Source organism: Hylobates moloch, unplaced genomic scaffold (assembly GCF_009828535.3).
Source record: "Hylobates moloch isolate HMO894 unplaced genomic scaffold, HMol_V3 SCAFFOLD_15, whole genome shotgun sequence".
Taxonomy (NCBI): domain Eukaryota; kingdom Metazoa; phylum Chordata; class Mammalia; order Primates; family Hylobatidae; genus Hylobates; species Hylobates moloch.
In genome coordinates, this window is record NW_026652290.1 from 6,806,736 (window position 1) to 6,829,902 (window position 23,167).

At 57.0% G+C, this 23,167-nt stretch overlaps 1 protein-coding gene across 1 annotated transcript in view; it reads left to right on the top strand.

Moving 5' to 3' along the window:
* RPTOR (regulatory associated protein of MTOR complex 1) overlaps positions 1-23,167 on the top strand; it is a 176,358-nt gene that overhangs the window by 150,359 nt on the left and 2,832 nt on the right. Inside the window, exons 19-27 of the mRNA XM_032176974.2 lie at positions 318-423; positions 5,408-5,522; positions 6,973-7,097; positions 9,152-9,256; positions 17,128-17,234; positions 19,557-19,684; positions 20,773-20,859; positions 22,102-22,218; positions 22,576-22,705. Of these exons, the coding sequence (XP_032032865.1) occupies positions 318-423; positions 5,408-5,522; positions 6,973-7,097; positions 9,152-9,256; positions 17,128-17,234; positions 19,557-19,684; positions 20,773-20,859; positions 22,102-22,218; positions 22,576-22,705 (1,020 nt within the window). The remainder of the gene's footprint in view (positions 1-317; positions 424-5,407; positions 5,523-6,972; positions 7,098-9,151; positions 9,257-17,127; positions 17,235-19,556; positions 19,685-20,772; positions 20,860-22,101; positions 22,219-22,575; positions 22,706-23,167) is intronic.

The window sequence follows — 23,167 nt, forward strand, 5'->3', positions numbered from 1 at the left end:
GATTTAAAAAAAATGTAAATAACAAAAATAAATGTAAAATAACAATACAACAAAAAAAATCCAAATTTTAAAAATACAGCATAGCAGCTATTTACACAGCATCGACACCGTATCAGATATGGTGGGCAAGCTAGCGAGGGTTTGAGGTGTGCCGGAGGACGTGTGCTGCTTGTACGCGGATGCCACACCCTTTCGTATCGGGGACTGAGCTGCGCAGGTTTTGCTATCCGAGGGCTCCTGGAACCCATACCCCATTGATACCAAGAGACAACCCTGTTTAATCGCCGAGCTTAACTGGGTGTTTTCTGTTGTTGAAGATCCCAGAAGAGCACGACCTGGAGAGTCAGATCCGCAAGGAGCGGGAGTGGCGGTTCCTGCGAAACAGCCGCGTCAGGAGGCAGGCCCAGCAAGTCATCCAGAAGGGTAAGGGCACCCGCACAGCCAGTCAGGGGCTCATTTCAGGGGTTGGGCCTGGGGGGAGGGCCCCCTGTGAGCAGGCCCCCTGTGGCCCACGCACAACCTTCTCCAGCCATCCGCTGTCCCACAACAGACCCGCCCCCCACCCCGCCTCCCTCGCAGATAAGCACATCAAGGCTGGTGGAGATGAAGCTGCTCCTCCTCAAGGTTCTGCAGCCCAGAGTGGGGAAGGGAGGGGCTGGGTGGGATCAGCCACCGCCTGGGAAGAGGGGTCTCCCAGGACCCTGCCTCTTCCCCCGCAAGGGCAGCCCCCAGCCCGCGGGATTATCAGCACAGGTGGAACTCATGGAAGCGGAACTTTGCATGTTGACATTTCCGGAAGGGAAGGCCTCTGAGAGCTCACATCTCCCCACCCGGACAGGTGTCTTTGCACCAGGCCCCACAGATGGCGCGTCCTTCCTGGAAACAGGAAGTGAAAATGCCAGGCCCTGGTTTCCTCAGCTGGCCTCCACCTTGTCCCTGAAATGGTGGCCAGCTCTATCACCCCACACTTCAGTCATGATTTTCCTAAACCTTCTCCCAGATTTGCCACCAGACGCCAAATCGCCCCCTTCATCCACCTCATTGTTTGCTCTCCCAGCTGCACCCGGGGTGGAGGGGCAGGGAGCAGCCCAGGAGGGGGCGGTGTGTGCTGCTACAGATGGCGGAGGGAGCTCCTTGCGGAAGAGATCCGGGCTGCAGGCGGCCCCGGTCACAGAGACTATGTGGGGAGCGGGAAGGCCCTGAGAGTCAACACAGCAATGAGGGTGTCAGGCAGCCCCATCCCAGGGACCCTGGCATCTCCCCAGGATCCGGGAGAGTACGGGGGCCCAGGCCTAGCCTTGTGGCGGCACTGAGGGCACAGAGCAGCAGTGGTGTCTCCACACTCCTCCCCCTGCCCCCATGGCCACAGGCTCCCACCACTGAGCCAGCTCTGGCTGGGGGACCTCAAGCTGCCCCCAACCAAATCAGCGTCATCAAAAGTCAAGGACTCTGACCCCAGTCTGCAGGTTTATTGTTTTGACCTTGCATCTCTGTCCTGTAAAATTCTGGAGATTATTATGGGTTACTTTCTGAAGTTGAGGTTGATGACCCGTAAGATGCCGTCCCTCCTGCCAAAGTCGAGGGCCCTGCCCGCCCTGTCCAGGCCCTGCCTGCAGGCAGCACAGGCGCCATGAGCTCGTCCTCAGCGAGCGTGCCTAGGCCCAGCTCACACCTCTGCCCTGCTGAGCACCGAAGACACTGCTGACTTCTGGTACCAGCAACGTTTCTGAAGCACGTTCCCACACAACTCTCCCTGTGAAGGCCTGTGGGTCATCTCGCATTAACGCAGACGGTGGCTGTTGTGCTGAAAGCTAATTGTGGTTGTTTGTAGCCCTCTGTGCATCTGGAGAGCTGGTAGCAGACCAGGTTTAAAGCATCGCATGTTGCGATCCGGTGCATGCTGCCCCGGCAGCTGCCGCTGAACCTTGCAGCCAGGGTGGCTTTCTCCAGCAGAGAGAACACCCCGCTGCTGGATGAGGCGTCTCCGGGTGGCGGCGACAGGAGGCTGTTTTCCTGGAGGTTAGTGGTTCTCTAGGACCCCAGCCTGCTAGCTGGGATGGCCAGCACACGGGGGCTGCCTGCTGCCTGAGACAGGCTTGGGAGCTGAGTCTGGCTCACACAGTTCAACATCTGAAGATGAGCTGGCCCCTGATGGCCAAGGTGATGCTCTGGCCTAGAGCCTGTGGTCAGAATTGAGCAGGGCGTGAAACAGAGCCGGCATTCAAGACCCAAAACCAAGATTTCTAGACCAAAAGAAAAAAAAAGAATATATTTGTAAACCAGAGTTGAGAGTTCTCTTTGTGAAAAAAGGGAGAGAGTTTGTCCAGACACACAAAGGAGGAGCTGCTGAGCTGCTGGAGACACCACCAAACGAGGCCTCAAGACACAGGGGACGGTGCCAGCGCCGGGAGTCACTGAGGAGTGAGGCCACGCCCTCCTCCCAGTCCTCTGTCCTTGGAATTCGGATTCAATGCAGGCGTTTATTTCCATTTAACAGCCAACTGTGTGCTGGGAAAGATGTGAGCATTGAGAAAAAGGAGAAACTGATGCCTGTAGATGGAAGAGAACCAGAGAAGTTGGCGTCGCCCAGGAGATAGGGTTGGGAAAGCCCTGTGTCACGCAGGCCCCTGCCCGGCTCTTCAGCCTTCTCCTGGGCGACATTCACGACCTTGGCTGTCACGCGCTGATTTTCAAACGTACCAAATGCGCGGGCTGGGTGGGGTTTCCCTTTGTCTTTCAGTGCTTAAAATTATGCCCAAACTCTGTCCAAAACTCCCTGCAGCTGAGAATGGAGACACCGCTAGAGTAACATGGTGTTGCCGCCTCACCAAAGGCTTCGGGCTTGCCTGCCTCTGTGAGTGCGGCCCCTCCTTGTATAACGTGGCATTCATTTCCTTTCCGTGGTTCTGGGTGTTTGCTGGGGACTGACAGTGTTGGAAACAGTAGCTCACCCAAGGTGCCGAGCACACACCAAGCATCAGCGAGGCTTCAGCCCGCAGACACCGCTGCCCTGGTGCCACCTGGACAGTGCCAGGCATGAGCAGAGGGGCTGTCAGCTGCTGGGGGTGGGTGGCCTTGGCTGTGCTTAAGCCCAGTTCAGAGCGGCCTGCAGCAGAGTGCCCAAGTCTTGCACCCCGACAGTAGGCTCCTTCTGTTGTAGGACTTTTTAGTTCAGCTAAAATTGGGGTCCTTGTCACACGACCATGAAAAATTAGGCTCCCAGACACTTTGAAGGGTGAGAAGGGCAGGATTTATTGGGTGAGAAGGAAAAAATGGGAAACGGGGCCTCCCTGCAAAGCCGGAGTCCTGCTGGTACACTTCCCGCCTCGCAGATTGGATCCCAGGTTCTACCCCGGATCGGGAGGCTGGCTCCTCCCCCTGAAAAGGGCACCAACTTGTGGCTCCCCCCGTGGTCCCAGTGTGCAGGCTGGTGGGAGTTTCTCTGGGGACCCCTTTATACTTGGCTGTCTCACTTCCTGCCAGAGCACAAGCCCACCGCTCCCCACAAGGAAGACTTGAGGCCTGCCACGGTCCTCTGAGCCAGACCAGAAGTTCAGGTGAGGACATGGTTAGTAAGAGCCAGGCAGCTTCTCTCTGCACCATCTGGAGCTGTGTCTCCGGCTGAGGAAGGCTTGGGGGTCCCCAAGACACCCTCTTGGTTGCCCAGAGGCCACGCAGGTGACCTCAGCCAAGGCCAGGAGGCAGCCCGGCTTGTGTCCTTGGCGCCGCAACAGACAGTGAGGCTTATGCACCCTCAGATGGCCAGCTGCCCTCTCAGTCACCAAGATGTGTTGGAATCCATCTTGACGCCCTCCGGATTTTTAGCTTCCTTTTATGGTTCCTTCTAGAACAAAGCCTTTCAGAGTCAGAAGGGACTTACTTCCTAGTGCTCGTGTTTGGGGACCTGGCGGTTAAGTCCACATTCCCCTCTTCTGTTAAATCTGTGATTCTGTAATAGATCCCTCAGTCAAGGAAGTTCATAGTTATCATCTTTCTAGACTGAAAGACCCCTGGGCTTTGGCTGCAGTGTGGATCCTGGCTACTACACCCGTGTCTCCTCCTTAAGTCTGTTACGAATCAGAGCCCTACCGAGCTTATTCTGAAACCTTTAGCACTTTCTTCATATAATCCGACCCAGATAAATTTGTACAAACCTGACCACTGCTGACAAGTATTGGCTGAATGCTTCCACATATCCAGCTCGGCATCAGGAGCTTTGGGGGTTTTGAGCAAAGGCATTAACCCTGTGGCCAGGGCCCTGGGCCCTCATTCTGGGTACTCAGTGGCTGCCATCACCCCAAGAGCGCAGATGTACCTGCTGCTCAGCAGGTGGTCAGGCCCCTCCCTTCAGTCCCTGCTTTTCTTCTGCTTCCTTTGTGCTTCTCCAAGTCCCCAAGGTATTGACGTTGGCCATGATAAGATACATCATGAATATTTATTGTAAATTAAGACTGGCTTGCCGGGCATGGTGGCTCATGTCTGTAATCCCAGCACTTTGAGAGGCCGAGGTGGGTGGATCACTTGAGGTCAGGAGTTTGAGACCAGCCTGGCCAACATGGTGAAACCCCATCTCTACTAAAAATACAAAATTAGCTGGGCGTGGTGGCAGATGCCTGTAATCCCAGCCACTCAGGAGGCTGAGGCAGGAGAATCGCTTGAACCAGGGAGGCAGAGGTTGCAGTGAGCCAAGATCTCACCACTGCACTCCAGCCTGGGCAACAGAGCAAGCCATCTCAAAAAATAAAAAATAAAAAAGACTGGCTACTGGCTGGGTGTATACCCATAATCCCAACACTTAAGGAGGCCGAGGCGGGAGGATCACTCGAGCCCAGGAATTTGAGACTACCCCAGGCAACATAGTAAGGCCCTGTCTCAAAAAAAAACAAAAAAAAAGTAGCCAGGTGTGGTGGTGCGCGCCTATATCCCCAGCTACGTGCAGAGTTGAGGCAGGAGGATCACTTGAGCAGGAGGTGGAAGCTGCAGTGAGCCATGATCGCACCACTGTACTCCAGCCAGGGCAACAGAACAGGACACTGTCTTTAAAAAATAAAAAAGGGGCCCGGCAAGGTGGCTCAGACCTGTAATCCCAGCACTTTGGGAGGCCGAGGCGGGCAGATCACAAGGTCAGGAGATCAAGACCATCCTGTCTAACACGGTGAAACCCCATCTCTGCTAAAAATACAAAAAATTAGCCGGGCGTGGTGGCGGGCACCTGTAGTCCCAGCTACTTGGGAGGCTGAGGCATGAGAATGGTGTGAACCCGGGAGGTGGAGCTTGCAGTGAGCCAGGATTGCGCCACTGCACTCTAGCCTGGGCGACAGAGGGAGACTCCATCTCAAAAAAATAAATAAAAAAAGGGGAAAAGATGCTGGCTCCTGGATCCACTCTTGCATGTTTCTTTTGACAGGCATTACGAGATTGGACGACCAAATATTTCTGAACAGGAACCCCGGCGTCCCCTCTGTGGTGAAATTCCACCCCTTCACGCCGTGTATCGCCGTAGCCGACAAGGACAGCATCTGGTACGCACCGCGCTTGTCAGGCCTCCCTTCCGGCTGACCGACAGCCCCAGCGATGCCCTGTTCACCCCGATCACCACTCCTCTTCCTTGAAAAGCAGATGCAAGGCACTCACCCCGGGGCCCTTAGCACTGTTTCCTGAGAAACGGCCCTACTCACCTTCTCCTCGTTGACTGAGCCCCACCCACACCTGCCCCGGGCCTGGCTCTGTCCTTGTCACTGAAGGACAGTCCAGAGTCCTGCCTGCAGGTCAGAGGGGAGTGGCAGGGGCTCCCCAGTCACACTTGTAATAGAGGCGTACACAGGGGGCCCAGCTTGCTGCCCTGCCCACAGAAGCAAGTGTGTGATAGACAAGCAGTAAGAAGATGCTAGGTGCCCCAGGAGAGAAGCGAGTTTAACTCACAGCAGTATCGCCCTTAGTGATGGAGAGAGTACCCACTTCACGGGCGAGGGCAGTGGGAGGGGGTTCCTTTTGGAGTTTAGAGTTTATAAAATCCCTGTGGTTTACACCTCCATTTATTTTTCCTCTCTTTTTAAAAATTTTGGTAAAACATACATAGCCTAAAATTTGCCATTTTAACTGTTTTGAGTGCACAGCCAGTGGCATTAAGCGTATTCACATTGTTATGCAACCATCACCCCCATTGGTCTCCAGAACCTTCTCATCGCACAAAACCGAAACTTGGTCCCCATCAGACACCAGCTCCCCATTCCTCCATCCGCCTGAGCCAGTGTTCCACTTTCTGTCTCTCTGAAGTGGTCCACACTAGGAGCCTCATACCAGTGGAGTCACCCGGGATTTGGCCCTTTGTGCCTGGCTTATTGGGCTCAATGTAGTGTCTTTAAAGTTCCTCCAAGCTATAGCACATGTCAGAATTTCCTTTTCATGGCTGAGTAATATTCCACTGTGTGGATAGACAACACTTTGTCTTACCATTCATCTGTTCATGGACACCTGGGTTGCTTCCACCTTTGGGCTATTGGGAATAACACTGCTGTGAACATTGGTGTACAAGTATCTGTTCAAGTTCCTGCTTTCTGTTTTTTGGGGATACGCCCAGAGTGGAATTGCTGGACCATATGGTGATGCTCTCTTTAATTTTCAGAGGAACCACCAGGCTGTTTTCCACAGGAAATCCTCTTCCCTTCCCGCCCGCATAGCCTGTGGCTCCAATTTCCCACATCCTTGCCAGCACTGTTATTCTCTCTTTGTTTGTTTGTTTGGAGATAGGGTCTCACTTTGTTGTCCAGGCGGTCTTGAGCTTCCAGGCTCCAACAATCCTCCTGCTTCAGCCTCCCAAGTAGCTAGGACGACAGGTGTGAGCCGCCGTGCCCGGCTGTGGTTTGTGGTTTTTTGATAGCAGCCATCCCGGTGGGTTTCAGGAGGTATCTCACTGTAATTTGCGTTTGCAGTTTCCTAATGACTTTCTTATTCCTCTCTTCTTCCCTTAAGCTTTTGGGACTGGGAGAAAGGGGAGAAGCTGGATTACTTCCACAACGGGAATCCTCGGTACACAAGGGTCACGGCCATGGAGTATCTGAACGGCCAGGACTGCTCACTTCTGCTGACGGCCACAGGTAAGCGGGGTTTGCACAGCCGGGATTGGAACCTAAGGTCTGGAGTAGTGGCAGGGAGGGTGTGCGATCCTGAGATGTGTTTGCACATCTGTCCTACAGAAAGCCCTGCTCACACGCGAGGGCCACTGTCATTCAGAAGTGGGGGGGTTTATGAGGGAAAGGCCTTCAGCAGCGGAGACAGGAAAGCAAAGATGACCCCATCCTTGAGGGTCCCAGGGACTTGTCTTCTCATCTCGGTCCTCCAGCCCTTCCAGCACCAGGAAAAGCCTCTGACAACCTCTGTCCTTAAACCCCTGTGAGAGACCCGGTGGGTCCCACGTGACACCCGAGAATCAGGGAAGAATGCCCCAAGCCACAACACGTGCCAGGTCCTCCCTGGCCAGGGTCTCCTGGCATCGCTGGCTCGTTTGCCAGTGGCTGTCCCCACCGGGAGCTGGCACTCACCCTCCTCCGGTCCTGTCCTGCACCCGAAAGGACATTGTTGACCGTCAAGGTCGCTGACCAGTGGTTCATTGCTGTAGTGGGTCTCACTCTGGTTTTGGTTTTCTTGGATTTTGGGGGGTTTTTTTGGAGGGGATCCGAAATGTCTTAGTTTCACCCTCACTTTGGAACAATCGTTTCCACGTCAGCTACCCCATGTTGACAGTCGTTTTCCTTTAGCGCTTTGAAAACATGTGTCCACTCCCTGTCACTGATGAGAAGTCGCTGTCAGTCACACTGCACTTCCTGTAGAGATTAGACAGCCCTGGGCGGGAGGCAGGCCGGAGAGGCCAGCGCAGCTGAGGAAAGTGAAGGCAGACACCCGGATCCCACCCAGCCTGTCTCCGTTGGCTCCAGCCCCTGGACACCTGAGCCTCTGAGAGTGTCGGGCTGGTTGTTTTGACAAGTGCACAGCCCTCTCGGTGCGGTTTTGCGGCCTCCTGGTGGGGTGTGTGGCCATGGGGACGTGTCCTTGTGCAGCCCCTCCTCCAAGCACTGCCACCTCAGGACCAAGTAGCATCAACCCATGTCAGAAGCCCGTCTTTGTCCCTGTAGCTGTCAGACATGACTGGGAGGAGATGCATAGTTGGGGCGGGGACAGGGGCGGGGGGGCAAGGGACCAGCCAGGCTCAGCCCATGGTTTCAGAGAGGCCAGATGTGAGCATCTCTGAGCACCAGAGGGAGAGGGCAGTTCCTTGGCCGAGCGAGCGAGCGCTGGAGCAGGGCCAGGGTCCTTTACAGAACGGGCTCCAGACAGCAGTAGAAGGGCTCCAGCTCCAAAACCGGGAACATTTGGCATGTGGGATGGAAAGCGGAGAGCGGGACAGGCAGGCGGGTGGTGGCGAGGCCGTCGTCCACCAGGGCAGTCAGCTGGGACTTGAAGAGGCCTGAGGGCCGCGCAGGAGGGGCTGGGGGGGTCCCGGAAGGTTCCGAGAACCCGCATGCTTTCCCCACACCCAGGCCGACCTCCCTGCCCGTCCGCTGGAGGGTGCGGAGGGCCGTTCCCTCCATTCTAAGCCCCGAGGAGCAGGGCGGTGCGTCCCTGCCCACATCTTAGGCGGAGAGCCCAGACGTCTGCATTGTCCCTTCAAGTCAAGGCTACTCTCTGCGGAGCACAGAGAGGAATGGGGCGGAGGGTGCGGGGGTCCTCTGTGAAGCTGGCCTTTTGTTCTGCTCCCTGGCACAGGCTGGCTCACCACAGGGTAAAACGCAGCCCCACCCATCCAACTGAGCTTCACCCGCCTGCCTCCCCGCCAGGGAACCCGATGCCCTGGAGCTGGAGGAAGGAAGGGCAGCCAAACCTCAGAGTTGAGCTCTGTGGCCAGGGTGGGACGGGATTGTGGTCTCCCATCCCCCGGGCTGCGACTCCTCCTGCTGGCTCGCCCAGATGTGGATCTGAGGGCAGGGTCCAGTCGGTGGGCACCCAGAGATCTGGAACCACAGGTCGTGAGTCAGGCTGCCCGCCCAGGGTCACTGCAGCACGTCTGCCAGGAAGGGCTCTTACCACCATGCACAGAGCACAGGCCAGGCCAGTGAGGGGCCCGGTTCACATCCTTTCCTCTCTCCCTCCCCAGACGATGGTGCCATCAGGGTCTGGAAGAATTTTGCTGATTTGGAAAAGAACCCAGAGATGGTGACGGCGTGGCAGGGGCTCTCGGACATGCTGCCAACGACGCGAGGTGGGTCCGCCCGGCTCCTCCCCAGAGCAGAATGTGTTCCCGGGGCTGCGCACACACTCAGAGTTCCAAGGCCCTTCTGGGGCTGTCTCTAAACAAGCTGCTCCACCTCAGAGTCCCCGAAATCCTAAAGCAACAGCTCCCCACCGATGTCCCCAAAAGCGTGAGAGCCCCAGGGCCCTGAGTGCACTGCCTGGCCGGAGTCCCAGCCCTGGGCGTGGTCTCAGCCACTCGTGGGTGCCCCTGTCCCCAACCTTCATCCTTGGCTTGCAGACATGTGCTGCTTGGGACAGCATCACTGCTGGCAGGGCCTAAAGGGCCCGCATCATGCACTCTTTGGACTTAAATTTAACTCCTCCTTGGGGGTCGGGGTGCACATGGCTACCTGGGGCCTCACATGCTCGCTGGCATGCCCGGGCTGGTGGGACGGAATGGCTGCAGTGCCGGCTCTGGGTACAGTTCTGCGTGTTGCCTGCACCGCTGCACGGCCTGGGCAAGGGGTGAGGCGCAGGCCCGCAGGTCCTTCTGGAAGGACTCAAGCAGGAGTTAGGAGGCTCCTGGGGTCAGGCTTCTGGGTCTGGATTTCCAGAGGTCTCTGCAGCGCCAGGCGTTCGCCTCTAGGAGTCATCGCCCTTCAATGGATCCTGCAGCCCTTGGCGATGCTCAGAGTGAACGAATTAGCCCGCCGGCCCCCCTCTGCCGGCTCCTGCCAGTTTGTGATTTCTGTGTCTTCGTCTGTAGCCTGTGGATGTGGCCTTACACCTCGTGGTCAGCCGTCCGTGTGGGGCCTGCCCTGGTTCTGCCCTAGGTCGCATGGCTCTGTCTCCGCCCTTCTGTCTGAGTGCCTGTCCCGGGAGATGCCAACCCTCACGTGCCACAGGGGACATCTTGGGGGCAGCTCCAGGGTGGACATTGCCTCGAATGTTGGATTTTTTTCAGTGTAGCCATGTTCTTAAGTTTCATCCTGTGAAAACAATCACACCCCGCACTCCATGGGGGCCCTTTCCTGTTGCTTCTGTCCTGATCTCCAGGCTCTGCTTCGCCCGCGAGGCAACCCTCTTCTGGGGTATGACAGCTTCCCTGGGACAGGGCAGGAAAAGTGAGCCCCAGCCCAGGGCCCTGGTCCAGGAAGGGTCTCGGGAGATAGCTGGATGGCCAGCCTGGGGGTCAGGCCACTCACCGGCCATCGTGTGTGTCTCCGAAAGACCAATTTTGGTGACACTGTGTCATTTGCTAGAGAGGAAAGATCACTGTGTGATAGGCTTTCCAGGCTGTCTTCCTGGGGTCGCTCAGAGGCAGTGGTGCCGTGGAAGGAGCTGGGCTTCGGCACGGGAGCGCCTGGCTGAGCCGTGGCCCTGCCTTGCCCTTTCTCTTGTTTACTTTTGTGAAAACCTCCCTCCCTGTCCAAGGCTCGGACCTGCCGGAAATGCAGTGCTGGAAGGACACAGCCGCGGCTGGCCCCGGGGTCCGTGAGACGCCCGTGGAACATCCACACATCCACGCCCAGCTGGCCCCGGGATCCCTGAGACCCCCCGGAAGCATCCACACGTCCACACCGGGCCACGCTGCAGGAGACAAGACTTGGCAGCCTGTGCTGCCCCACGGGCTCTCAGTCTCTCCGGGTCAGGACAGCGGTGCCCAGCTTACAGATCAGGAAGCAGCCCTGAGGAGAAGAGCGGCCTTCTCGGCCCAGACCCCCCAGTGCGTCCTTCAGAGTGGGAGCCTGTGCTGCACTTCAGGGGTCTCGGGGTTGGAGAACGAGGCTCTCACCACAGGGGAAGGCAGCAGAGGCGTCTCACCAGGCGTAAGAGCTCCAGGCCCCAGTCCCTGAAGGCCGTGCTAGCTGTGGGCTGGGGCCACCAGGCACAGCTCTGGGCTCCCTGAGGTCGCACAGGACATGGGAAACCCGGGTGTGGGCAGCAGGCGGGTGTGTCACTGCTGCTGCGGCTTTGCTATGTGTCCAGGACTGGTTCAAACCAGTTCACTCGGCATCACAGAATCTGAACTGAAAAAGGACTTAGGGTTCACCTGACTACACCCCTCCATGGCAGGACGCTCGGGCCAAGGGACAGCTGCCCAGAGCCTCTGGTTCAGATGGACACCTGAGGCCCAGGGTCAGGCTGGGCCATGTCCCCCACGCTGGCATGTCACCGCCCTACCTGGGTACGTCGGCCTGCGTGCTGGAGACAGGGCCTTTACAGAGGTGATTAAGGTCAAAACAAGTCACCAGGGTGGCCCTAACCCAATGTGCCCCATGTCCTTATAAGAAGAGGCCACCAGGACACAGACACACGCGCAGGGACAGGTGGGCGTTCCTGGGACGCCGGCTCGGCACTCACCTAACGAGATCATGGTGTCAAGGGAGGGCCCGAGTTCCAGCAGGTTGCTGGAGGGCATCTCACGGGCCTGAGGGTAATTATTTGTCATCGATTGGAGTAACACTGCCTAAATCCAGAGCCGTGAACGCTGACCACAGCACAGCCACCACTCTTCTTGAAAGTCACAGTCACCAGGACCCAGTGTTGGCATTTGATAGATTAATGGTATTAGCAGGTTGGTTTCCCTCCACAGTGTTACATTTAAGGGAATAAACAACTCACATGAATGGCCAAGGGCCGAAGACAGAAACGGTGCTCTCCATCTTCGTCAGGTGCTCACGGAGGACCCACCGCACATCTCATCTGGTCACCACGGGGATCCGTGGAGCCGCAGAGGTTTCATCTTCCCCTGGAACTGAGGAGCTCAGGCCCTCTGCCAGCTTCTGCTGCAGGGAGCCTGCAGGAGGCCCAAGGCGTGACCTCCGCTTGCCCTGGCCCCCACTCGCCTCTCCCGGACCCGCTTGCCCAGTCGGGCACACGCAAGCCAGGCTCCCCACGTTGCCCTGAGACTGGTGCTTTGGAGGCTGTTTCTTGTTTTCTGGCATCGTGAAGGTTCTGCATGTACCTATTCTCACCTTTTCCCTCTGTTTGTTCTGCTCCTGTCACTGCTGTTCCCAGGGCACCTCTCTGTTCTTCCCTACCCAAGGTGTCGCTTCCTGGCAGAGTCACCAGGAGGATCGTGCCTGGGACACGGCTGCTGCCCCCCAGGTGACCATGCAGTCTAGGAGCGCAGAGCCCAGACCCATGCATCTCTCCCTTCTCTTTTTCGTTTCGTTTTTTTTTTTTTTTTTTTTTTTGAGATGGAGTCTCACTCTGTTGCCCAGGCTGGTGTGCAGTGGCGTGATCTTGGCTCACAGCAACCTCTGCCTCCCGGGTTCAAGCGATTCTCCTGCCTCAGCCTCCCAAGTAGCTGGGACTACAGGCTCGCACCACCACGCCCGGCTAATTTTTGTGTTTTTAGTAGAGACGGAGTTTCACCATGTTGGCCAGGATGGTCTCGATCTCCTGACCTCAGATGATCCACCCGCCTTGGCCTCCCACAGTGCTGGGATTGCAGATGTGAGCCACCACGCCCGGCTAATTTTTGTATTTTTAGTAGAGACGGAGTTTCACCATGTTGGCCAGGCTGGTCTCGAACCCCTGACCTCAGATGATCTGCCCGCCTTGGCCTCCCACAGCGCTGGGATTGCAGGTGTGAGCCACCACGCCCGGCTAATTTTTGTATTTTTAGTAGAGACGGAGTTTCACCATGTTGGCCAGGCTGGTCTCAAACCCCTGACCTCAGATGATCCGCCCGCCTCGGCCTCCCACAGTGCTGGGATTGCAGGTGTGAGCCACCACGCCCGGCCTGTGCATCTTCCAAGTTGTGCAGCCACCACCTTTATCTAGTTCCAGAAGATTCTCATCACCCCAGAAGGCAACTTGCTGCCCATTAAAGCAGTTTCTTCCCATAGATTCTTATTTATATTTCTATTTTTGAGACAGATTCTTGCTGTCACCCAGGCTGGAATGCAGTGGCACCATCACGGCTCACTGCAGCCTCGACCTCTCAGGGCTCAGGCAATCCTCCCACCTCAGCCTCCTGAGTAGCTGGGACCACAGGTCCATGCCCCACACCCAGCTCCCATAGGTTCCTCACTTAAACAGAGAGAAACTTGGAGAATATCTGTGCTAAGCCAAGCCGTCTGTGCTTGTGGATCTGCCCCCAGGTCTCAGAGTGGGGCCTCAGGGCCTCCTGGCGCAGCCTCCGGATGGCCGTGCCTCCAGGCAGGACAGCACTGAGCCACTAAAAGGGATGCACCAGGAACCCTGGGCGGCGTCCTCCTCGGTCACCCAGACGCCACTTCGCAAGAGCATGTCCGGGTGGGCAGCAAGCATCCTTCATGATGAATTTAGGTAACAGCATATCACGAGAGAGAGGGGACCCCAATTCTGTGTTTTCAGGCTCTGTCGGCTGCACAGCTGCAGCAGGAGCTGGGCTCTTCTGGGCAGAAACGGGGAAGCATGTGCCCTCCCGCCCGTTCACACGCCGGCCCTCACTCTGGTCACAAGGCCTCCCAGCGGAGGAGCGGGGCTGCAAGGTGAAAGCCTGTGATCCACCACGGCGCTCGTGCTTCTGACCTGTTGGGACATTTCTTCCTGCCTGGGTTCAGGTGTATCACAGTAGAGGGACTACACTTCTTTGTTTGTTTGTGTTTGTTTTTGAGATGGGGTCTTGCTCTCACTGCAGCCTCAACCACCTGTGCTCAAGCGATCATCCCACCTCAGCCTCCCAACTAGCTGAACCACAGGCGCACACCACTACAGTGGCTAATCTTTTTTTTTTTTTTTTTTTTTTGAGACGGAGTTTCACTCTTATTGCCCAGGCTGGAGTACAATGGCGGATCTTGGCTCACTGCAACCTGCACCTCTCGGGTTCAAGCAATTCTCCTGCCTCAGCCTCCCGAGTAGTTGGGATTACAGGCGCCCACTGCCACACCCAGCTATTTTGTGTATTTTTAGTAGAGACGATGTTTCACTATGTTGGCCAGGCTGGTCTCGAACTCCTGACCTCAGGTGATCCACCCGCCTCAGGCTCCCAAAATGCTGGGATTACAGGCATGAGCCACTGTGCCCGGCCTACATTGGCTAATCTTTTATTATTTGTAAAGACAAGGTCTCGCTATGTTGCCCAGGCTGGTCTTGAACTCCTGGGCTTAAGCAATCCTCCTGTCTCGGCCTCCCAAAGTGCTGGGATTACAGGTGTAAACACATCTGGCCTGGGACTGCATTTCAAAAGTAAAATAAAGAATGTATGTATGCCAGCAATTAACAACTAGAAAATGTAATTATAAAACATCCTGGGCCAGGCATGGTGGCTCACGCCTGTAATCCCAGAAGCCGAGGCAAATGGGTCACCTGAGGTCAATAGTTCAAGACCAGCCTGACCAACATGGTGAAACCCCATCTCTACTAAAAATATAAAAATTAGCTGGACATGGTGGCAGGCACCTGTAATCCCAGTTACTCAGGAGGCTGAGGCAGGAGAATCACTTGAACCTGGGAGGCGGAGGTTGCAGTGAGCCAAGATCACACCACTGCACTCCAGCCTGGGCAAAAGAGCGAGACTACGTCCCAAAAAAAAAAAAAAGAAATCATAGACAACGGGAATAAAAACTGCAAGATACCTAGGAATGAATCCAACAAATGTGCCTTCTTCCCAGATCAAAGCATAAACTCTAATTGGAGACTATAAAAGGCACATGCAATGTTGATAGCACCATAGCCATGGATGAAAAGACACATCATTGTGGAGATTGACAGTTCTCAAATTAACCTGTGGATTTATTAATACACTTTTGATTATACTCCCAGGAGAGATTTTTATAAAATGCAGACCAGCCGAGGCAATATTGAAGAGGTGCAGATGGCATTAAGAAGCTGCAATTGCAGGGCAGCCAGGCCAAGAGGCACCAGGGCCCTCAGTGCAGCAGTGAGCCCAGAAGGGCTGCAAGTGGCAGGGAACCTCTGCGCGCTAGGGGAGGAGCCATGTTGCTAAATGGTGTTGGGACAGCTGATGCCATATAGAAAAAGATGCAGTGATACCCCTACCTCACACCATGCACAAAACACATCACAGTGAGAGACAACCCGTAAAAGACTTTCAGAGAAAAATCAAGAGGAAATCTTCATAACAGTGAGGAACAAAAAGACAGCTTGAACAAGAGATTGAGGATAAAGACATAAATAGGTTTGACTCTACAGACTTCTTCATGACCACAAGAAAAATGTCACGGTTGTAATGTAAGTGGCAGAATAAGACAGGATATTTGCAGTATCTACGAGTTACAGCATATATTTAAAAATATGTGCAACTGTCTGACATGAAAAAAACGGCAAACACCACACGTCGATAAGGATTTGGGGACGTTGGCTTGTGTGTTTCCTGCCAAGAGTGTAGATGGTCACCCATTTGGGAGTTCCGTTTCTAGGCGCTTCCTTCTCCACCCGCAAGGACATGTGAAGTTGTTGACTGTGACATGGTTCACAAAGCCAGGGGCAGCTCAAATGATGGGGTTAGTTGTACAGTGGAAGGTAACACAAGATTAAATGAGTTAACCAGAGCTGTGTGTCTTGGGCCAGATAAATCCTCAAAGCCTAACATTAAAGAAGCAAATTGCTAGAAAATAGGCCCCATTTTGACATTGAAGAGCCTTTTTGAAATGTGGAAGGCATGTTACATTGTTGGTGAGCGTGCGTAAGCAGGAAAACCTCAGCAGCCCCTGGGAGGCGCCCTCAGCCCAAGGGACAGCTCTCCCAGGCAGGCACAGGGGCAGACGATGCTTTTACTGTGTCTAAAATTATGCTTCTCTAAGAAAAAAAAGCGAACAACAGTAAATTGTTAGCAAAGTTAGAGCTGAGTGGTGGCTACAAGGATTACTATGGTGTTCTTTTCTGTATCTTAAAATAGTTATCATTACACTTTTAGAACTGAATCTGGTTTTAAATAGAGGCTGTCATGTGAGGTGGGGGTTGCTCTGCTCTGTCTAATCCCCACATAAAGGGCAGTCCTTGCCCCATTCTCTCCGTCCATCCCTTGCTGACAGCCGGCCATCGAGAGTCAGCCCCTTGCTGTGTGGAGGCTGCCGGCCCATGGCCAATGCCGAGCTCCTGTTTGTCTCAGAAGAACTGGCTTCCTCCAGCTTGGCAGGGCCAAAAGGAGGACCCTCATCTTCAAGGCTTGACAGCCTTCCTAAAGTCACCCAGACCTGCCAGTTCTGCCCAGGTGTCCAGACAGCAGGCATCTTAGACATTCCTGGAAGGGTCTGCTCCAGATGGTGAGCACCTTAGACAAACGTTCCTGGAAGGCACTGCTCCGAACAGTGGGCACCTAACATGTTCCTGGAAGGCACTGCTCCGGATGTTGGGCATCTTAGATGTTCCTGGAAGGCACTGCTCCGGACGGTGGGCACCTTAGACAGACGTTCCTGGAAGGCACTGCTCCGGACGGTGGGCACCTTAGACAGACGTTCCTGGAAGGCACTGCTCCGGATGTTGGGCACCTTAAACAGACGTTCCTGGAAGGCTCTGCTCCGGATGTTGGGCATCTTAGACGTTCCTGGAAGGCACTGCTGAAGGCAGTGGGCACCTTAGACAGACGTTCCTGGAAGGCTCTGCTCCCTCTAGCAGATGCCTGGGGCATAGTTGAGTCAGGGAAAGACTCGGAGTTCCAGCTCAGAATCGTCTCCCCAGCCTGGACTTGGGAGTTCCAGCTCAGAATCGTCTCCCCAGCCTGGACTTGGGAGTTCCAGCTCAGAATTGTCACCCCAGCCTGGACGTGGGGCACACCAGAGCCCCAGCGGGAGCTTATGTGAGGCATATGGACCCACCAGATGGGCCCGGGGGTGGCAAGGGTACCTTGGCGCCGCTGGCCAAGTGGCTGCCCAGAACAGGCCCCAAAGCCTGCCCAAAGCGAGGGCCCACAGGGTGACGCCATGTCCCACTGTGTCTCTCCAGGAGCTGGGATGGTGGTGGACTGGGAGCAGGAGACCGGCCTCCTCATGAGCTCGGGAGACGTGCGGATTGTCCGGATCTGGGACACAGACCGTGAGATGAAGGTGCAGGTAACCATGCGGGTGTCCCCCAAGCCCCGGGCCTGTGGGGCAGTGTGTGCAGGGCTGGTCCTCGTCACAGAACCCAACACAGTGTGCGGTGAGGTCTGGCCATCCCAGGGGTGGAGGCAGGGCCTGGGAGGACAGTGCCGGGACAATGTCAGGAGGAGGCGTGGGCTTCCTGAGGCCTCTAGATGCAGGTGAACTGCAGCGCTCAGCCCCGCGCTGCAGTACGGCTCAGCCTGCACCAGCTCTGAGTGTTTACAAGTAGTGTCTTCTCTCTGCAAATTAAGGAATGTCAGAAATCGGTAGGCTGAGCCATTGTAAATTAGAATGATTAATTATTTGGAGGGTTGTGTTTTTTTTTTTCTTTTGAGATGGGGTCTCACTCTGTCACCCTGCGTCACCCAGGCTGGAGTGCAGTGGTGCAATCACAGCTCATTGCAGCCTCAACCTCCCGGCCCAAGTGATCTTCCCACCTCACCCCCCCACAAGTAGCTGGGACTACAGGCATGCACCCCCATGCTTGGCTAATTTTTTTAACTTTTTGTAGAAACGGGGGTCTCAGTATTTGCCCAAGCTGGTCTCGAATTCCTGGCTCTGGCAATCTTCCTGCCTTGGCCTCCCAAAGCACTGGGATTACAGGTATGAGCCACTACAGAAGATTTTTGCTTTTTTTTTTTTTTTTTTAAGACAGAGTCTTGCTCTGTCGCCCCTCAGGCTGGAGTGCAGTGGCGCGATCTCGGCGCACTGCAAGCTCCACCTCCCGGGTTCATGCCATTCTCCTGCCTCAGCCTCCCGAGTAGCTGGGACTACAAGCGCCCGCCCCAGCTAATTTTTTTTTTTTGTATTTTTAGTGGAGACGGCGTTTCACGTGTTAGCCAGAATGGTCTCTATCTCCTGACCTCGTGATCCGCCCACCTCAGCCTCCCAAAGTGCTGGGATTACAGGCGTGAGCCACTGTGCCCAGCCAGAAGCCTCTTTGCTTCTTAAAGCATCTGTTATTTTCAGTTTTGATAAAAAGCGGAATACATTGGTTTTGCCCAAGACAGCCTGGAAAAGTGGTAGAGACCTAAGCAGGCTGCGCTCAGCAGAAATCTAACTGCATTGACTTCATTTGGAGCAGAGGCCAGACCACAGATACTGTGAGGGGCAGCACCTAGGTGGCTTTAGAGCCAGGATTCCCTTCCCCTGGGTCCCCAGGGAGAGGTGTGGCGCAGAGGCTATCCCCAGCCTCTCTCCCGGGCGGGCCGTCTGGTGTCAGGAGGGATGGCTCAGCCCTGCTGTAGAGGGCGGTGTGGAGCAGGCCCAGCAGAGGGGAGACCTGGGCACCCTCAGCTGCTCCAAGCCGCTGTGGTTGCTCTGGGCAGCAGCAGCCTGAGAACCTGGCCCAGGCCTTCCCGTGTGGGCAGCCTCCCCTCTGACGTGACCATGGATCCCGTGAGGCACCAGCAGCTTTCATGGCACCTTCTTTGGGGTCGGGGGGTCTTGCACCTGTCTGGAGCTGTGGCTCCACATGAGACGTGGCCCTGAGGGCACAGCGTGGACACCCTGATCCCCAGGGTCTGGTCACGAGTTGGAGCTTAGAGGCCCGGGTGGCCTGCGGGGCAGGTGCCGTTCCTGCAGAGGTGCGTGGAGGCACAGAGCGCAGCAGGTGCTCCCAGAGCCACCTCTGCCCCTCTCAGGGGTCCGGCCCCATCGTCCCCAGGCCTGTGTTTCCTCCTGGAGTGCACAACCCAGCACCGCCCGTCGTGCGTGGAAAGCGCACCCCCTCTCATGGCCCTTTTCCTCATGCATCCCTGGCAGGTGCCATCGCCCCGCGCCCCCGCTTCTCCAGCACTTACAGCCCCTGAGGGAGCCAGGCGACCCCTCCTGGACTCGTCCCATAGCTCATTAGAAGTTCTGAGAAGCAGCCAGTGAGAAGTCCTTGCCAAAATGTGCTTTGCTTTCCTTTTTAGGAAACAGAGAGAGGTTGGAAGTTTAATTGGCACTGACAGCCAGTCCTTCCCAGAGGCGTTTGCAGGCTGCCGCTTGGGGTGGGGCTGGGCTCTGCCTCACTGGCTGGGTCCCAGATGCCTCAGGGCCTCAGGGCTGTCCCTCCAGGGCCAAGGGACAAGGGCGTGACTCAGTGTCCTGCCAGCCCCTGCCTCTCCCTGGGACTTCTGGGCTCCCCAGGCCTTTGATGCTTCCCTGGATAGAGAGAAAGGCCCCCGCAGCCAGGGAGGGGGATCCCCACAGCCAGGCAGGCAGCAAGAGGGGTCCTGGCGCTGCAGGACAGCAGGGAGGGCGGCTCGGTGCCCCAGTCTTCACCAGGCTGCCTATGTTTGGCCCTAGGACATCCCCACGGGCGCAGACAGCTGCGTGACGAGTCTGTCCTGTGATTCCCACCGCTCACTCATCGTGGCTGGCCTCGGTGACGGCTCCATCCGCGTCTACGACAGAAGGATGGCGCTCAGCGAATGGTACCTTGGCCCTGTCCTCTCCCTCCCCCAGTGCTGGCAGGGAACCTTCTAGGTGGTAGAGGCTGTGTCACTGCCATTTGGTTGGGTCCAGGTTTCTCAGTGAGATGCAAAGCTTCCCCAGGAGCCTGCAATGGCTTATTTAGGCCAGTCCTGCTGGGCTCCCCAAAGCCACCCATCCCATCCCACCAAGGCCTATCCCACGGAGGCCCGTCCCACCGAGGCCCATCCCACAAAGGTCTGCCCCACAGATGTCCACCCCACAGCCTATGGAGGAGCACAGGGGACAGGCCGTGTGGGATGAGCCAGTGGACTGGAAGCAGAGGCTGTCGGGGTGAGGCGGGGCCCCAGCCAGGCACCTGCCACCTCTGAGCTCACCTGAACAGAATACTGCCACTGCCTGCCACCTCCTGGGTCATGCAGCAAGTGTCTGGGGAGGGATGTCTGAGGCACACACACGTGGGCACAGCAGCCCCAGGCACCGCCTCCACTGAGCACCCCCGTGGGCAGGTGCTGTCTGGGCCTAGCAGGAGACAGTCCGTCTTGGTCCACACGGCTCATGCAGCAGAAGTAAATTTCACCCGGCACAGAGCGAGGATTCCCAGAAGGTCCTTGTGCCCCCAGCTTCACCAGCTTTAGGTCTGGGATTCTCATTCCTGACCCTCCAGTCTGCACAGGTCGGGGAGACACAATGAGGAGTTTTGAGGGAAGCAAAGCAAAGGGTGGGCAAGGCCTGGGAGCGCTGCGATGGCCGCCTGGCCCCCATCTCTGGGCAGCTCCCATGTGGCTCAGACAGTCCTCCAGTGGCCTGACAGTGACCTAGGGCTCAGCCCTGAGCCGTCCTGGGGAGGACACAGGGGTCTCTGCTGGAGCAGGTCACCTGGAGGGGGCTCTGACCCTGCGTGAGCACTAGCCCCTCGTGGGGAGCGGACGGGCAAGGGCCTGCAGACCCACTGGCACAAGCAGACTTGGGCAGCACCCGGTGCAGACCCCCTGGCACAGGCAGACCTGGGCAGCTCCCAGTGAGAGCCCCGAAGGGTGGGGATGTCCTTCAGGGAAGCCCCACGCTGAGCGCGCCCCCTCCCCTGCAGCCGCGTCATGACGTACCGGGAGCACACAGCCTGGGTGGTGAAGGCCTCCCTGCAGAAGCGTCCCGACGGCCACATCGTGAGCGTGAGGTGAGGAGTGCCGATATTTAGCAGCCGTTCTGCTGTAAAAACATTATTTTCCCTCCATTTAAAATATGTCCTTGGTATTTAAACAGCTGGAAGGGGATGGCATTTCGGGCAGTAATTAACTCCTGCCCTGGAACTGGCCACAAAGGTCAGGCACAGCCCCCAGGGGCCCAGGGGCCATGGCTGCTCCCCTGCTGGGGGACACCTGACCTGCAGGCACTGTGGGAACTTTCCTGGGCGTTCAACTGCGGAGGATTCCGGGGGGAGTTGGGCAGCTGCTCTCCCTCCACGGGCAGGGGTGGCAGCCTGGCAGGGGCAGCACGTCTGCCAGGCACGTGGCATTTGTCTGCACATAAATTCAGTTCTGCCGCTTGGTAAATACAGCACCAAGAGCAGGGAATATTTATTTGCCTATTAAAGGGAGAGCAAAATGTAATTTATGAACGCAAAGCCAGCATTTCTTCAAAGAGATGCTCTTTTCCCCCCTTGTTGGTGATATAAAAACCAAACATAACTCTTGGGATGGATGCCTGCTGGGGGTGGAAGGCAGGAGCCACGGGGCCTCAAAAGGGCCAGGCCATGCCTCGGGCCACAGCCTGCCATCCAGGCTCTGTCTCCCGGGACTGCAGGCCCCGGTTGCATGAAATCTAATCTCCGGCCGGAAATGAAACCAGGAGCTCACAGCCTCCTCCCGCATCTGTCCTCACAGCCTCCTCCCGCATCTCACAGCCTCCTCCCGCATCTGCACTCACAGCCTCCTCCCGCATCTGCGCTCACAGCCTCCTCCCGCATCTGCCCTCACAGCCTCCTCCCGCATCTGTCCTCACAGCCTCCTCCCGCATCTGCGCTCACAGCCTCCTCCCGCATCGGCGCTCACAGCCTCCTCCCGCATCTGTCCTCACAGCCTCCTCCCACATCTGCACTCACAGCCTCCTCCTGCATCTGCGCTCACAGCCTCCTCCCACATCTGCACTCATGGCCGTTGCTCTAGGCCAGAAAGCTCTGGGCCTTTTCTGGCTCTGGGAGAGCTTGGGGGCAGCCTTGGCCCTGAGACCAGTGTGGGTGCATGTCTGGGCCCCGCCTGGGCAGCCCTCACTGGAGACGCTGAGCATCCAGGCAGCTTTTTCCTTGAGCAGTGGGTGTGCAAACAGGCGTGCGACCCCACATCCTGGTTCCACCGTCCCCCTGGCCAGGCCCCTCCTGGGGGCTCCAGGAGGAGGTGTCACTGTGACCCTCTCTTGGCAGTGTCAACGGAGATGTGCGCATCTTTGATCCCCGGATGCCCGAGTCGGTGAATGTGCTTCAGATCGTGAAGGGGCTGACGGCCCTGGACATCCACCCCCAGGCGGACCTGATCGCATGGTAGGCACCACCCACCTCCCTGGCCTGCACCACTCACCCGCCTTGGGCCTCTGTGCAAACAGGAGGCTCTTGTGTTCCTGCCCCCAGGAGCTGAAGGAGGGCAGAGGAGGATTTCACTGCTGTGGGGACATAAAAACAAAAGATCTCTGCCCGCCATGTCCTCCCTCCCAGGATAAACTCTCAGGGCCCTGCCAGGCCCGAGTCCTCAGTGAGAGTGACCAGAGGGTCACACCTGCCCCAAGCCAGCCTGTCCCCGCGGTCTAGCCGGCCTGTCCCCGCGGCCTCAGCATCTGCGCCCATCTTTCTTCCATCCTCAAAGAAGAGGGCAGTGATGCCGGGACCCTTCTCTCCCCACAGTGGCTCTGTCAATCAGTTCACCGCCATCTACAACGGGAGCGGAGAGCTCATCAACAACATCAAGTACTACGACGGCTTCATGGGCCAGCGGGTCGGCGCCATCAGCTGCCTGGCCTTCCACCCGCACTGGGTCAGTGCGGCGGTGGGTGGGGGTCGGGGGCCGGGGGCCGGGGGCGGGGGGCGAGGGATGGGAGGCAAGGGGACAAGGCAGCAGGGGTCCTGCCTGGCTACCCCACACCATTGTGGGGCCCATTGGCCACCTGAGGGAGAGACTTGCCCAGGGCCCAGGATCTCCAGGGCCCCTGCCCCACCCTGCACTCGCCCCGGAGGCAGAGCCCCAGTCCCGTCACTCCGGGAAGAATTGACACAGTGGCCGGGACAAAGCTCCTGCCCTCAGACCCTGCACTAAAGCCATCCCTGGGGACCTCCAGGAGAGTCGCTTCGGGTGTCCATCCCTGTGCAGCCCTCACCCCGTCCTGTGTGCGGCCCTCACCCCGTCCCCTGTGCGGCTGGCCCTCACCCCGTCCCCCGTGCGGCCGGCCCTTACCCCGTCCCCTGTGCGGCCCTCACCCCATGCCCTCTGCGGCCCTCA